The sequence below is a fragment of the Aplysia californica genome, unplaced genomic scaffold (genome assembly GCF_000002075.1).
Source record: "Aplysia californica isolate F4 #8 unplaced genomic scaffold, AplCal3.0 scaffold00018, whole genome shotgun sequence".
Classification (NCBI taxonomy): domain Eukaryota; kingdom Metazoa; phylum Mollusca; class Gastropoda; order Aplysiida; family Aplysiidae; genus Aplysia; species Aplysia californica.
Window position 1 is genome coordinate 1,018,329 of NW_004797288.1, and position 12,184 is coordinate 1,030,512.

Below are 12,184 nucleotides of genomic sequence, written 5' to 3' on the forward strand. Positions count from 1 at the left end.
TCTCTCTCTCTCTCTCTCTCTCTCTCTATCTCTCCCTCCCCATTACATCCTTGAGTAAAGACAAACCCACAAAGCTTACCCAGACACATTCGCACACATTGATGAATTCACACAGTCATAAATTCTTACAGAACAGAACAGCATGAATAAACGATACTGAGAGAACATAATAGATACTGAGAGAATATAATAATATTTGTATTGGGAATGTAGGAAATTACAGATTGAAGCTGGACTGAAACAAATGCGTTTTAAGTGCTGATTTAAATTTTGATAAAGTGGGGGACTCCCGTAGATGAGCTGGTAAAGCGTTCCTTAAGGAGGGAGCGTGGTGTGAAAAAGCTCTCCCTCCGAGTCTCTGACTTTTGCTTTGGACAGGTCTTAAAAAACTTTTCATCGCCGATCTTAAAGGCCGAGATGGTATTATTCGATGACCATGTCACAAAGATATGATGGTGCAATTTTGTTGACGCACTTAAAACAAAGAACAATTATTTTGTACTGAATTTGTGCTTTCAGCGGGATCCAATATAGTTGAACTAGCATTGGTGTTATATGCTCAAAATTGTTTTTAAATTATGCGAGCAGCTTGGTTCTGGAGTCGCTGTAATCTTTTTAATGTTTCAGTGGGAAGGTTTCCAAACAAAAAATTGCAGTAGTCTAGACGTGAAAGAACAAAAGAAGAGATGAGGGTTTTGATGGAATCAACACTAAAATATGTTGAAATTTGTCCTATTCTGCGTAGCTCTAGATAAATTACCTTACATAGATGGTTTATATGATGGTGCATGGAGAGTTTGCAGTCAAAATAAACGCCTAGGTTTTTCGCTTTATCTGTGAAAAAGATGTTATCATTCCCAATACATATATGGTCAAAATTGCAAAGCAATATCCCTGGTTTGGCATTGCAAAACAGAACTTCGGTCTTATCATCATTCATTTTGTCTGTTTGATATCATCCATTTTTTTTACCTCCACAATACAATGTTCCATGCTGGTAACTAGACAATTGAAATTTGTTGGTAAAACAGACTTGTACAGCTGAGTGTCGTCCGCGTACATGTGGTAGTTAACGTCGTGCTTCCTAATTATTGAGCCTAAGGGCTTTGTATGTATAGTGTGTATAAAAGTGGTCCGAGCACGGACCCTTGGGGCACGCCAAATTGCAAGCTGAAAATGGATGACATTTCACCATTTACAAGTATAGACTGTGTACGATTAAACAAATAGGACTCAAACCATTCAAGAACAGTCCCAGATAAGCCGAAGCTATGGCCTAACCTCCTTATCAAAATTGAATGATCGATGGTATCAAATGCAGCACTTAGATCGAGTAAGGCAAGAACAGACACTTTGCCTTCGTTTGCTTCACAAAGGAGGTCATTCTGGACTTTTAAAAGGGCAGTCTTTGTGTTATGAAACGCTCTGTAGGCCGACTGATAACATTCTAAAAAAAAGATTATTTACTTCAAGATGTGCTCTTAATTGAGATTGAACAACTTTTTCTAAAATTTTAGACAAAAATGGTAGGTTTAGAGACCGGCCTATAGTTCTTAAACTCATAAGGGGACAACGAATGTTTCTTTAGTAGAGGTGTTACGACTGCGTGCTTAAAACACGAAGGCACTGTTCCTGAAAGGAGTGAATCATTAATAATAGCTGTTACATCAATAACAACGTCAAGATGGTTGACTAATTATATAGGCCCTACACATGTGCAGTCACAGCAAGTGGTCAGTTTCATGACGTCACTGGCATTGGGCTTTATTTCTCACATCTCTACCTACTCTACCTTCTGTTCTGTGTGACTGTTAGGCAGAGTAAGAAAGCTGTCAAGGCTGAAGAGAAAGCACAAGGCACACAGCCTGCAGCTTAAATTGCAGTTACTGAAAGAGGTTGCACAAGAAAAAATTTTCCTTTTGAGAGGATTCCACTGTATTAACATATAAAGCAAACAAAAATACAATCCACTATTTACTGTATAGATAGCCTTTATTTGATTTTCACATTTTGATTTCAATTTTTTTTAAATAAAAAATGCATCCAAAATACAGGTAATTAACACATTCTCTCAGAAAAGTGCTGCCTGGAAAAATGATACGCTTGTACCACAATATGATATCGCCACATAGCACTAAAAATTTTGATATAGTTTCATACAAAAACTTTAAAATAATGTCATAAACTTTAAAGCTTTTTTAAAAAAGGGCACAAAACATGCATACTGATCTTGATATAATGCATAATAAGGCAAAGAAACTGTGTCTATTTTTGTGTATCAAAGAGTTCGTTGGCAGAAACAGTAACATTCAAGTTGATAAAGCAGCAGATCAGATCTCATGTGTACATAAAGTGGAAAGTAAAATAGCACCATTGTGAAACTGGGTATGAACCAGTGAATACAACCTAAAGAACATGATAAAAAGCAATGTTTCTTTCTTCACTGCTGCATAACAATTAACAATTTTAATATCAGGGCTAAAACTTTTTTAAGTTTTGGATTCTTAATGCCTTCACAAACATAAGTACCAACATATGACCAAATGACTTTTGGTGGCGTAACAGTTCTTTCACACAAACTACATTCATACATAGTCAAAAACAGTGTAAAAAGAACATGCAACACTTGCATAACTCCAATTCACAAAGCAACTATGACAACTGAATATATATTATACAATGCATTGGAACCCGAAAAAAAAAGTCTCCTTTGTGCGGCCAAGTTTGAAAACTGTTGGTCAAAACAGTACTAGAAAGAATAAGATATGAAGTATGCTCTTGCAGCAATACTACGCTTTGGAAGTGAAGTAAATTAGGTGTCAATCTTTACTCGTAGAAGTATAAAATATGACACAGATGATGAAAACATAAAACATACCGTTCTTTTGCATCCTCTCTCTCTCTCTCTCTCTCTCTCTCTCTCTCTCTCTCTCTCTCTCTCTATCTCACTATCTCTATCTATCTCACTCTATCCATGAATCCAGACAAAAAAGTGCCCCCCTCCCTCCCTCCCCAAATGAGCCCAACTTTCCCTGAGTGGAATAAGGCCCTCCCGTTCACTCCAATCGCCAGATTTCCTCCAAAGGATGAAATCAAAATTCCATCCCAAAAAAGAAATTGTATTCTGTAAAATCAAACACAGCCTCTCTGGAAATCGGGGCTAAATGAATGAAATCAATGATCTTGAGAGAACCAAAATGTCACTACACATGATTTCATAGACCATTCCTGGAGTTTGGAAGATCATTTGCTGGCAGTACACATGTTCACAAAAATGTGGCATCTTTGATGTAAGTAGCAGTTGTAGCATCTGTCTATATCACAAATGCACAAAATACTTATTATTTTCTGACTTTTCACCCTTGTCACACCTCTCGCACATCGACATGTAACAAGCACATCACACCTTCCATCAAACATTTTCACCAATTCCTCATCACAATATTTAATAACAGCATGGTGATCAGCAGAGACACAAATGACCAAAAAAAAATCCCAACCACGAGTCTTGTCAAACTCTTTCCCTCACAATGAAAAACGAGAAATTTTTACTAATCATTGTAAGTGTAAGTCAACAGCCTTACAGTTGAACTCAAACTATAGAGGGATTTTTTTTTACAGCGAGTCTTTCAAGCCAAACCCAAACATAAGAGAAAATCTCTCAAATCCTGTAGACATGACTATTATGAGCTACTTTCTGCTCACTGTGTAACTTACTGCCACACTGTATCTGTTTGTACAGACTCATAACCAAAAGTTTCTGAATACACCTTCAACAAACCTCCGACAGGTAAAGAAGAAAAAAAAATGGAATTGAACAATGCAAACCGGACAGTTCCTCCCTTGAGGGAGTCACATCTACTCAGCACTAGCAAGCTCAACATAGAGAGCATCGGTTGCCTTTTCAGCTGAGGAGCGGGCGATGACAACAGGTTCAACTGGACCATCTGTAGCAGTGGTGTCGGTGTCACCGATCTGGTAGACAACATCCATGCCCTCCAGGACCTTTCCGAACACAGTGTGCTGACCATCCAGCCATGGGGTGGCCTTCAGAGTGATGAAAAACTGGCAGCCATTTGTGTCCTTGCCTGTGAAGAAAATCAGGGTACAGTTCAGCCTACTCTAAGAGCAAGTCTTTGAGTTTTAACAAAAAGGGTTTTACAGCACATGCAACAGAATTAGATCATATAAGTGCCGAAGATAAGAGGTGTTACTTGAGAGTGACATACAGACTTCAACATAGTTAAGGACCACTTGCAAACACTCTTGAGCAGTCTTATTGGGTCGACCCACACGTGGGCGTTCTTGTACTGACCAAGTGGCTTGATGGCTCTGCCTCAAGCGGACAATGACAGAGTGTGACACTGCAAGCCTTCTGGCAACTTCTCAGATTCCAAATCCAACCTGCAACCAAGCTATAGCCCTGGCACGATCAAAGTCTCTCAGCTATCGTCTTGGTGGCATATTGATGCAATATTGGATTTTGAGCAAACGGCAGCTTATATTGCCACCAGTGCGAGCATAGTTCGAGACCAACGTCTGTTTTTGACGTGCACCAGAAATTTTAATTGAGGAATGTCCGTGGTGTTGCACACAAGTCGATTAAAAACAGCAAATTTGGCTAAAATTCCCTGACGATGTCCGTGCTGCATGCGGTGGTTTTGCCCCTTTTGGAACCTTTGCAGTATGCGTTGGTATAATCCATTAACACTTTCAGAGCAAAACATTTTCTGATTTTTTAAAAATCAGGGCTGTCTGTCAAGGTGGTCCTTTACTTATGTTGAAGTCTGCATAAAGAAAAGAAGAAGGAGATAAAGACGATAGACATTCGATAAGAAGAAAGAAGGAGCCAAACCACACCAGAGCACCCACCAATCCCCAGCGAGCAAGAGTAAGAAGAGCTGGGTTAAACTACAACCTGCACCTGCACCCCAGGGTCCGGACAACAGATGCCACATTTCACCAGGAACAAGCAGGTGGTTGCTAGGTGCCACTAGCAGGCCCTCTTTTTCTTTCACCTTCTCATCACTGCATGACTATCCTAGGGGGGTTTTTTCCTTCAGTCTAAACTATGCACTATTTATTTGAGTCAGAAAACAAAGACCAAACTTGAGAAATGATTTGAACAGGGAAAACAAACTTTCACAAAGAAATACACCAAAGCTAAAAGTATTTTCCTTTAAAAGATGGGGAAATTAAAAAACTGCTTTTTCTGAACAATGTTGACACTTTAGGAGACATCAATAGAACATTTCAAAGGAAGATTAAACTATAAAACAGACAAGAGGAAGAAAGAAAGCATGGAAAATACACAGAAAAATATATATTTTACACGCATTGGGGAGTAGATGTTCACATACCACCCTTTAATCACCTTTAATGACTGCATCGGGGGTCTGTTATTGAACTATAGCTACAAACTACTATCACTGAATACCCTACTGCTATTTTTTTTAAGTAAGCAAGAAACAGATTAAAGAGGATCAAGAAAAACCTTTTTTTTTTAAAGTTTTTTTCTTTTTTTTAATATTTAAAAAAGACATTGAGTCATTCCGGAAGAGTGACATCATCGAATCACCCCTGAAAGACTTGTAGAAACACGAATGAAACAATACACTAGAGTGCACATCTGATGTCCATTAGCACAAAAATCAACTTAATTCATTGTAAGAAAAAAAAATGTTTTAACAAACCAAGCATGTTTGATTTTGGCAACATCTCTCAGTACTCTCAGCACAATGCCGGCCGTATGTATAGAGTCAGTCATAATTTAAACTAAAATTTTTAATGAATAAAATTCAACAATGTTTTATCTCCCAGATCGACATCCCCAACACTCATCTAGATAACTGCATACAAATGAGTTCAGGATCAAACAAAATCATAATCCTCCAAGGAAAACAACGAACACCTCCACACACACCCCCCTGCATGCACGCACGCACGCACGCGCACACACAAACTGTTCTAGTTTCCTGTTTCACTACTCACCGGCATTGGCCATGCTGACCCACCCAGCACCGTAGTGCTGCAGGTCAAAGTTCTCATCGTCGAAGTAGCCTCCGTAGATGCTGTTAATGCCGGAGCCGTCTTTGTTGCTGTAATCACCCCCTGATTGGGGCAAACAACGCATTTTAATTTTTTACCTCAGCCTGGGAAGATGAGGACAACACTTTTTTTTAGTTTAAGTAAGAGTTTTACGGCACTTGCAACACAACAAGGTCATATAAGTGCAAAAGATTAGAGGTGTTACAAGAGAGTAACAGACATAAAAAAGAAGTCGAAGACATCAGGATAATAGATGTTTGATAGGAAAGAAGGAGCAAACCACACCAGAGCACCCGCCAACCACCCATGACAACACTTTCAGCTCTCAAATATAATCAAAAATTGTAAAACAATAGGCCTATATATGCAAATTGGATTTCTAAAACACCTTACACTTCTGAAAGTGAAGAAATCACTTCTCATGAGAAAACATGGTAACAATATATATAAAACTTACAATTTTAGACTCAGATGTCTTTTTGGGATTTTATTATATCTCAAATATTTATCGTAAATATTTATCAAATACTGAAACATAAAGTATGTGAGCTACAGCTTAAGTGCTGCCTATCTCGAAACAAGTATTTTCAGACGATGAAGACTGAAAATTAGGATCAAGGGCTACAAATTCCTACTCCAGTCACCAAGCAAACAAAAAAGAATAAAAGAAGATAAAAGGACGAAAATCAGGCAACATTAATAAGGTGAAGAATAGACGGGAATGCCTCTTCGTGAGGGGAGAATGAATGAGGGGTTGGGGGAGGATAGGGGTAAAAATATAGTGAAGGGCACATTTCCTTGGGACAGAAAAATATAAAGTGTATTTTTGCGTGTGGAAGAGAAATAGGGACAGAACGAGTGAAATGAGGAGCAGGACAAAAACCTTCCAATACCCACTCCAACTAAACGACTGCAGATGGTTATCATCACTGCCCACAGACACAAAAAAATGAATGTCACTGGAACCCAGAAAATTTAATGTGTGCTGGCCAACTGATGAAGTAATTAAAAACAGTCAGTGAGTCAGCATTACTTTACACATACCTTGAATCATGAAATCCTTGATGACTCTGTGGAATGAGCTTCCAGCATAGCCGTAGCCATTAACACCAGAAGACAGCTCAATGAAGTTCTTGGCAGTAATGGGAGCAACATCTTTAAAGACCCCAATAACAATTCTTCCAATTTCTTCGCCTCCAATGGTGATGTCCCAAGTCACTCTGTCAGTCACCAAGGGCTGACATGGAAGAGGAAAAGAGTTTTTTTTCTAAATCTCAAATAACTACATGTGTACTAGCACCTGAAAAGCATCTCCATAAATGTTTTTGCCACTCTGATAAACCAGTATTCAGGTCATTATTCCTTCAAGAAATGAATAAACATCAGAGGAATATAATAAAAGGTAAAAGAATACTGGACAAACGACAAACAGGGCGGAAGTGAAAAATTAGAAAAATATGTTTTAGTACAATGCAGAGATATGTGTGTCACAACGCCGTGGAATCTGGCACTCAATTTTTGGGCTGTGGAGTAATTGATATTAGCTGAAAGCTTATTCATTTGTCATGCTTTCAATGAAAGAAATAACCATCTATCTTAAATAGAAGTTGAGATATTTGCGGTTTAAGGGGAGTGAAATTGGTGAGAAAAAGGCCATTCCCAAAGGGGGGATATTAACATGTTCTTTTATGCACAGTAGAATTGTAAAAGGGCTGATTTATAAATGTCGTGCTCATACTGTGCCGGAACAACAAATGGGGAAATGCTGCTTTTCTTTCCTCATCCTTACTATTGTCATAATTCCTCTACTTCTTTTGCATGTTTGTCACTCTCTTTAATTGCTACTATAATTCAATTAATTTGTCGTCGCACCATTGATAGAAGGCAAACCCGGGAAAAAAATAAATATATGTACCTCCACAAAAAAAAAAACCAGTTGCCCAGCATATACTCAAATTTTTCCTCAAATTTTCATGTCTGAATGTCGCCTGTCACAACCTCAGAACACCACTTCGAATTATTCTTGATTTTAGTACAGTAGTCTTAGACCATTTCTTTCATAGTGGCCCTTATAAGTTATATCGCGTTAACGTGCCGTAGAATCTTCGCATTGATAATTTCTCTAGATCTAGACAAATTTGCAAAAAAAAAGTTTCTTTCTGAGAGAAATTTTCTGCCTACGATCACAAGTCAATTTACTTGACCAAACCACAGATTTTCCGGCCGAGGCAACAATCCGAAGATAGACAGAAATTAGTGAAAGATAGAAAGAACGAAATTGGCACAAAAAGTTAGCCAGATTTTAATCCATCTGCAGATAAAAAATGTACTACCGACCAACCCTCAATGAATGAATGGGGCATAGCGGAATAATGGCTGTTTGCAGGAAATGCGCAATCTGGCAGGCTTCTACAACATTAACTTGTTGCCGAGAGAATTACCGTAAATATCCGTAACGTAAGACGATACGAAGGCCAGTACAAATCTTTTGCTACGCAATTTCTCCAGTCCTTCGCTGTCGCAGTTTTTTACAGAGGGAGTTGATAATGATGGAGGAACAAGTACGGAAATGGCAGAAAGTACGGATTTCCGTAAAAATACGGAAGAGTGGAAGCACTGGCAAACGCAAAACCCAATTGTCTTGGTTGCAGATCACATCAACCAAGAAGAAATGCTGAATTTTTATGACAGCGCTGTTTGACACAATAAGCCCAAACATCCCTTTTCTTTTAACTTCAAGTGTAAGACTGGGCTCACGGGAACGCAAAAAGCACTGAATTTCCTGGACAAAAGTGAGAATATAATTTTTAAAATAATCTTCACAATATGCGTAATCCATCATCATCACACTTCCCCCTCTCAGAAGCTTCAGGGATAGTAACTCTTTTTATGTACGAGATCTGACACATTAAATCACATTATGATTACAAAACTCACCCTTTGGTCAGCCAGGACTGTCGTGGACACAGCCACAGCTAAGAACAGTACAGCAACAGAAGTCATCTTCTTTCAGTGCTTGGGTGAAGTTGTTTTTTTTAATCTGGAAGGAAATGGCAAAAAAATAATCAACTATATACTCAAATGTGCAGATAGTAATCTTTTTAAGTGCATAAAACTCTATACAGCTTATATATATCAACATGACGGTCAAACCTGCTTTAACAACCACTAGGGACTCTCATGACCTAGAAGTTAAAGTGTTCGCCTCTCATCCAATAGGTCCCGGGTTTGAATCCCGATAGCGACGGATCTCTTTCTTCTCTAAAATTGTCTCCTTTTACATCCTTTCCTGCTCTCTAGAACAATGTTCTGTTACCTACTTCCGCCCCCACTTTCTCCCCCTTTACCCCTGGGCTCCTGTTTCTTTCTGAAGCCTTTCTACTGCTACTCCCTAGCTCCTTCTTACTGCTGTCTTTCAGCCATACCCCTGATCTTCTGGTAGGAAAGATATCTACAACATTTAAAAGCCTTCTCTGACAAGGGCGATAAATCTTGGAGGTTCTGTGTGCAAGTTGCCCACGTTTAAGATCCCTTGATGGTCTAAAATCGATAAAATCAGGTTTTGGTCGCCACCCGGGCAAAATTCAAAATTTCCAACAAACTTAAAAATGTGTCCAGCGCACTCATAGATCTAGATCTAATATGACCTTACGCCTTACGCAGTTGCGAGCACATTAAAAAACTCGTACCAAAAAAATAAATAAATAAAATAACCACCTCCAAGACATCACTACAGATCTATATATCTAGATTGTCGATCTAGAGTCTAAACAACCACTTTCTCTCTTGCATTTTTTTTCTATCTAAAGACACTCAAGATGTCCACCTGCAAGACAACTGCAACCTCTTTTCTCCTCGACAATGGGTGGCCATCTTCGACAAGTTCCACTGAACAGCCTACTGTCTAGACCTAGTTTTATAAATCATTTAGTCTAAATGAATTTAAAGAAGCCAATGTAAGCAAATAATGCAATAAAATTAAATATACAGTGATCTCCACCTCTGAGAACACTATTCATCTTTGTTTTGCTGACAACCTGAATTTTCTCTGCTGGAACTTTCTAACAAAAATAAGATTTCAATTCAACTCGCCTTTATTATTTGGATGAAAACTTTGAACCGATTAAATACTAAATTGTACCACTAAATTATTAACATTATTGATTATTATTAAGTATTATTATTGCTAAAGAACATGAGAAAGTATCTAGACTCTACATCAAGAAAAAAACTTCTTACCAGTTGTAGAGACTTGTGTGCAGGTTGGTGCCAGAAGCAAGAATGAGAACAGTGGCACTGGGCTAACTTCCACGTCCTCACAAAAGTTCTGAAAGTTGCCGACGGGTAGGAAACGAAATCGTACTCGTGGCAGCCTCGAAGTGAGCAGTGAGAAGACGCGTTACCTCGACTAAGAATAGCTTCACGTTCGTTCGCTGGCGGGTAGGGGTGAGTAGGGACAGTCTTGAAGATGCTCTGCTGGAAGTGGAAGGATAGGCCAAGGCTTGTTTTATTGTGTGAAGTGGATAGCAAGAGAAATCAAGGGGAGTGAATCGTGTCGGTTGTCAGAAAAACGAATACGTTCACTTCGTGGCTGCTTCCGGGGCAAAGTACAGAACAACCAGCTCAGCCTCGCCTATCCTAGACCTAGCCTACTTGTTAACTTTGTTTATAGGCTAGGCTAACCACAACAATAATGCGCTGTCCATTGTTCTGTGCAATGACGAAATCCACAAAATGCAAGCAAAGCACATCAGAGTTACCCGTCGACGTGTCTTGACGCGACATGATTATATGCATTTCCATGCAACATGCACATGCGCTATACTATACATGTAGTGTAATATTTTATTTCGAGGGATGGCATCGTCGTCTTTGGAAACATTTGAAAACGGGTTTTTTTTTAAACTAACTATAGAAACTCATCGTTTATCGTAAAAGTTCCCACACCAACAGCTGGACTATTTGAAGAAGAAGAAGAAGAAATACTTGAGAGCGGCTTTTACATTTTTACGAAAGAAACTCGTTGATCGTTGGTGGTAAAAGTTCCCACTAACGTAGGCTACAGTAATTTTAGAAAAAGAAGGAGGGGTTCGATAAGATAGGAGGAAGAAAAAGAACACAACCAATATGAAAGAAACTCATTGTCCTTGGTAAAAGTCCCACACTAACAAGTAAGCCTATAATAATTTTGAGAAGAAGTGGGTATAAGGACACTTGAAAACAGCTTTTACGAAAGAAACTCGTCGAGAGAAAAGGCTCGCCGGTACAACAGCATTTTGAGAGGAAGTAGAAGAAGAAGAAGAAGAAGAAGAAGAAGAAGAAGAAGAAGAAGAAGAAACGATACTTAAAAGGAGAAAATAAATAAAATAAGTATGTAGGTGTAACTATAAGTGTATGAGCATTTTTTATTATATTTTTCGATGTGTACATGTGAGTTCGAGAGAGAGAGAGAGAGACGAGAGGGAGGGAGAGAGAGAGACGAGAGGGAGGGAGAGAGAGAGAGATGGAGAGAGAGAAGAAAGAGAGAGAGAGAGAGAGATAAAGGAGAGAGGGGGGTGGGGTAAGAACAAAAGCCAGTATACAAAGATTTTTGTAATTTCCCTCAGGCTTGCGGCAGAGTAGGGCCTACTCCCACATTATATTTTATACTTACAAAGTTTTGTACCTCTGAAAGTTCACTGACGTTTTTCTTTTTTTTCTTTTTTTAAATCGAATTCATCTAGGAACAAGGAAGTGCTGAAGGTAGATGCACTTTAGCCTCTCATACCAGCTGACCAGCAGAAACATTCGTTCAAAGAAATGTTAACAACTTTCTGGTTTATGATTTAATTGCTATCAAAATTGACCGAAAGCTAGAACATAGATCTACATTAAGGTTACGTTTTTTTGTTTTGTTTTGTTTTTTCCAAAAACTTAATTGCTCTTGCCCAACGAAAAGATGATAGGCCTATTAATGTGCACAACGAAAAGATGATAGGCCTATTAATGTGCACAACGAAAAGATGATAATGCAGCTATATCATCCCTGCACAACGTGTGTTTCTAGCTTACACGTATCAGCAAACAAAATCTCCCAAATCAACCCGCGCATTATTTGTTCGGGATATATATACACACCACACATATAATATATATA

The 12,184-nt window shown here is 38.7% G+C and overlaps 1 protein-coding gene across 1 annotated transcript; it reads right to left on the reverse strand.

The window, feature by feature from the left end:
* Window positions 1-1,973: 1,973 nt before the first annotated feature.
* Window positions 1,974-10,610, reverse strand: LOC101849343 (peptidyl-prolyl cis-trans isomerase 6). The gene is made up of 5 exons (XM_005090496.3): window positions 10,288-10,610; window positions 8,986-9,088; window positions 7,093-7,285; window positions 5,992-6,111; window positions 1,974-4,088 (listed from the first exon to the last, which is right to left on the reverse strand). Exons 2-5 carry the CDS (start codon window positions 9,049-9,051, stop codon window positions 3,859-3,861), a joined length of 609 nt encoding a protein of 202 aa, XP_005090553.1. The 5' UTR covers window positions 9,052-9,088; window positions 10,288-10,610; the 3' UTR covers window positions 1,974-3,858.
* Between the last annotated feature and the right edge of the window lie 1,574 nt (window positions 10,611-12,184).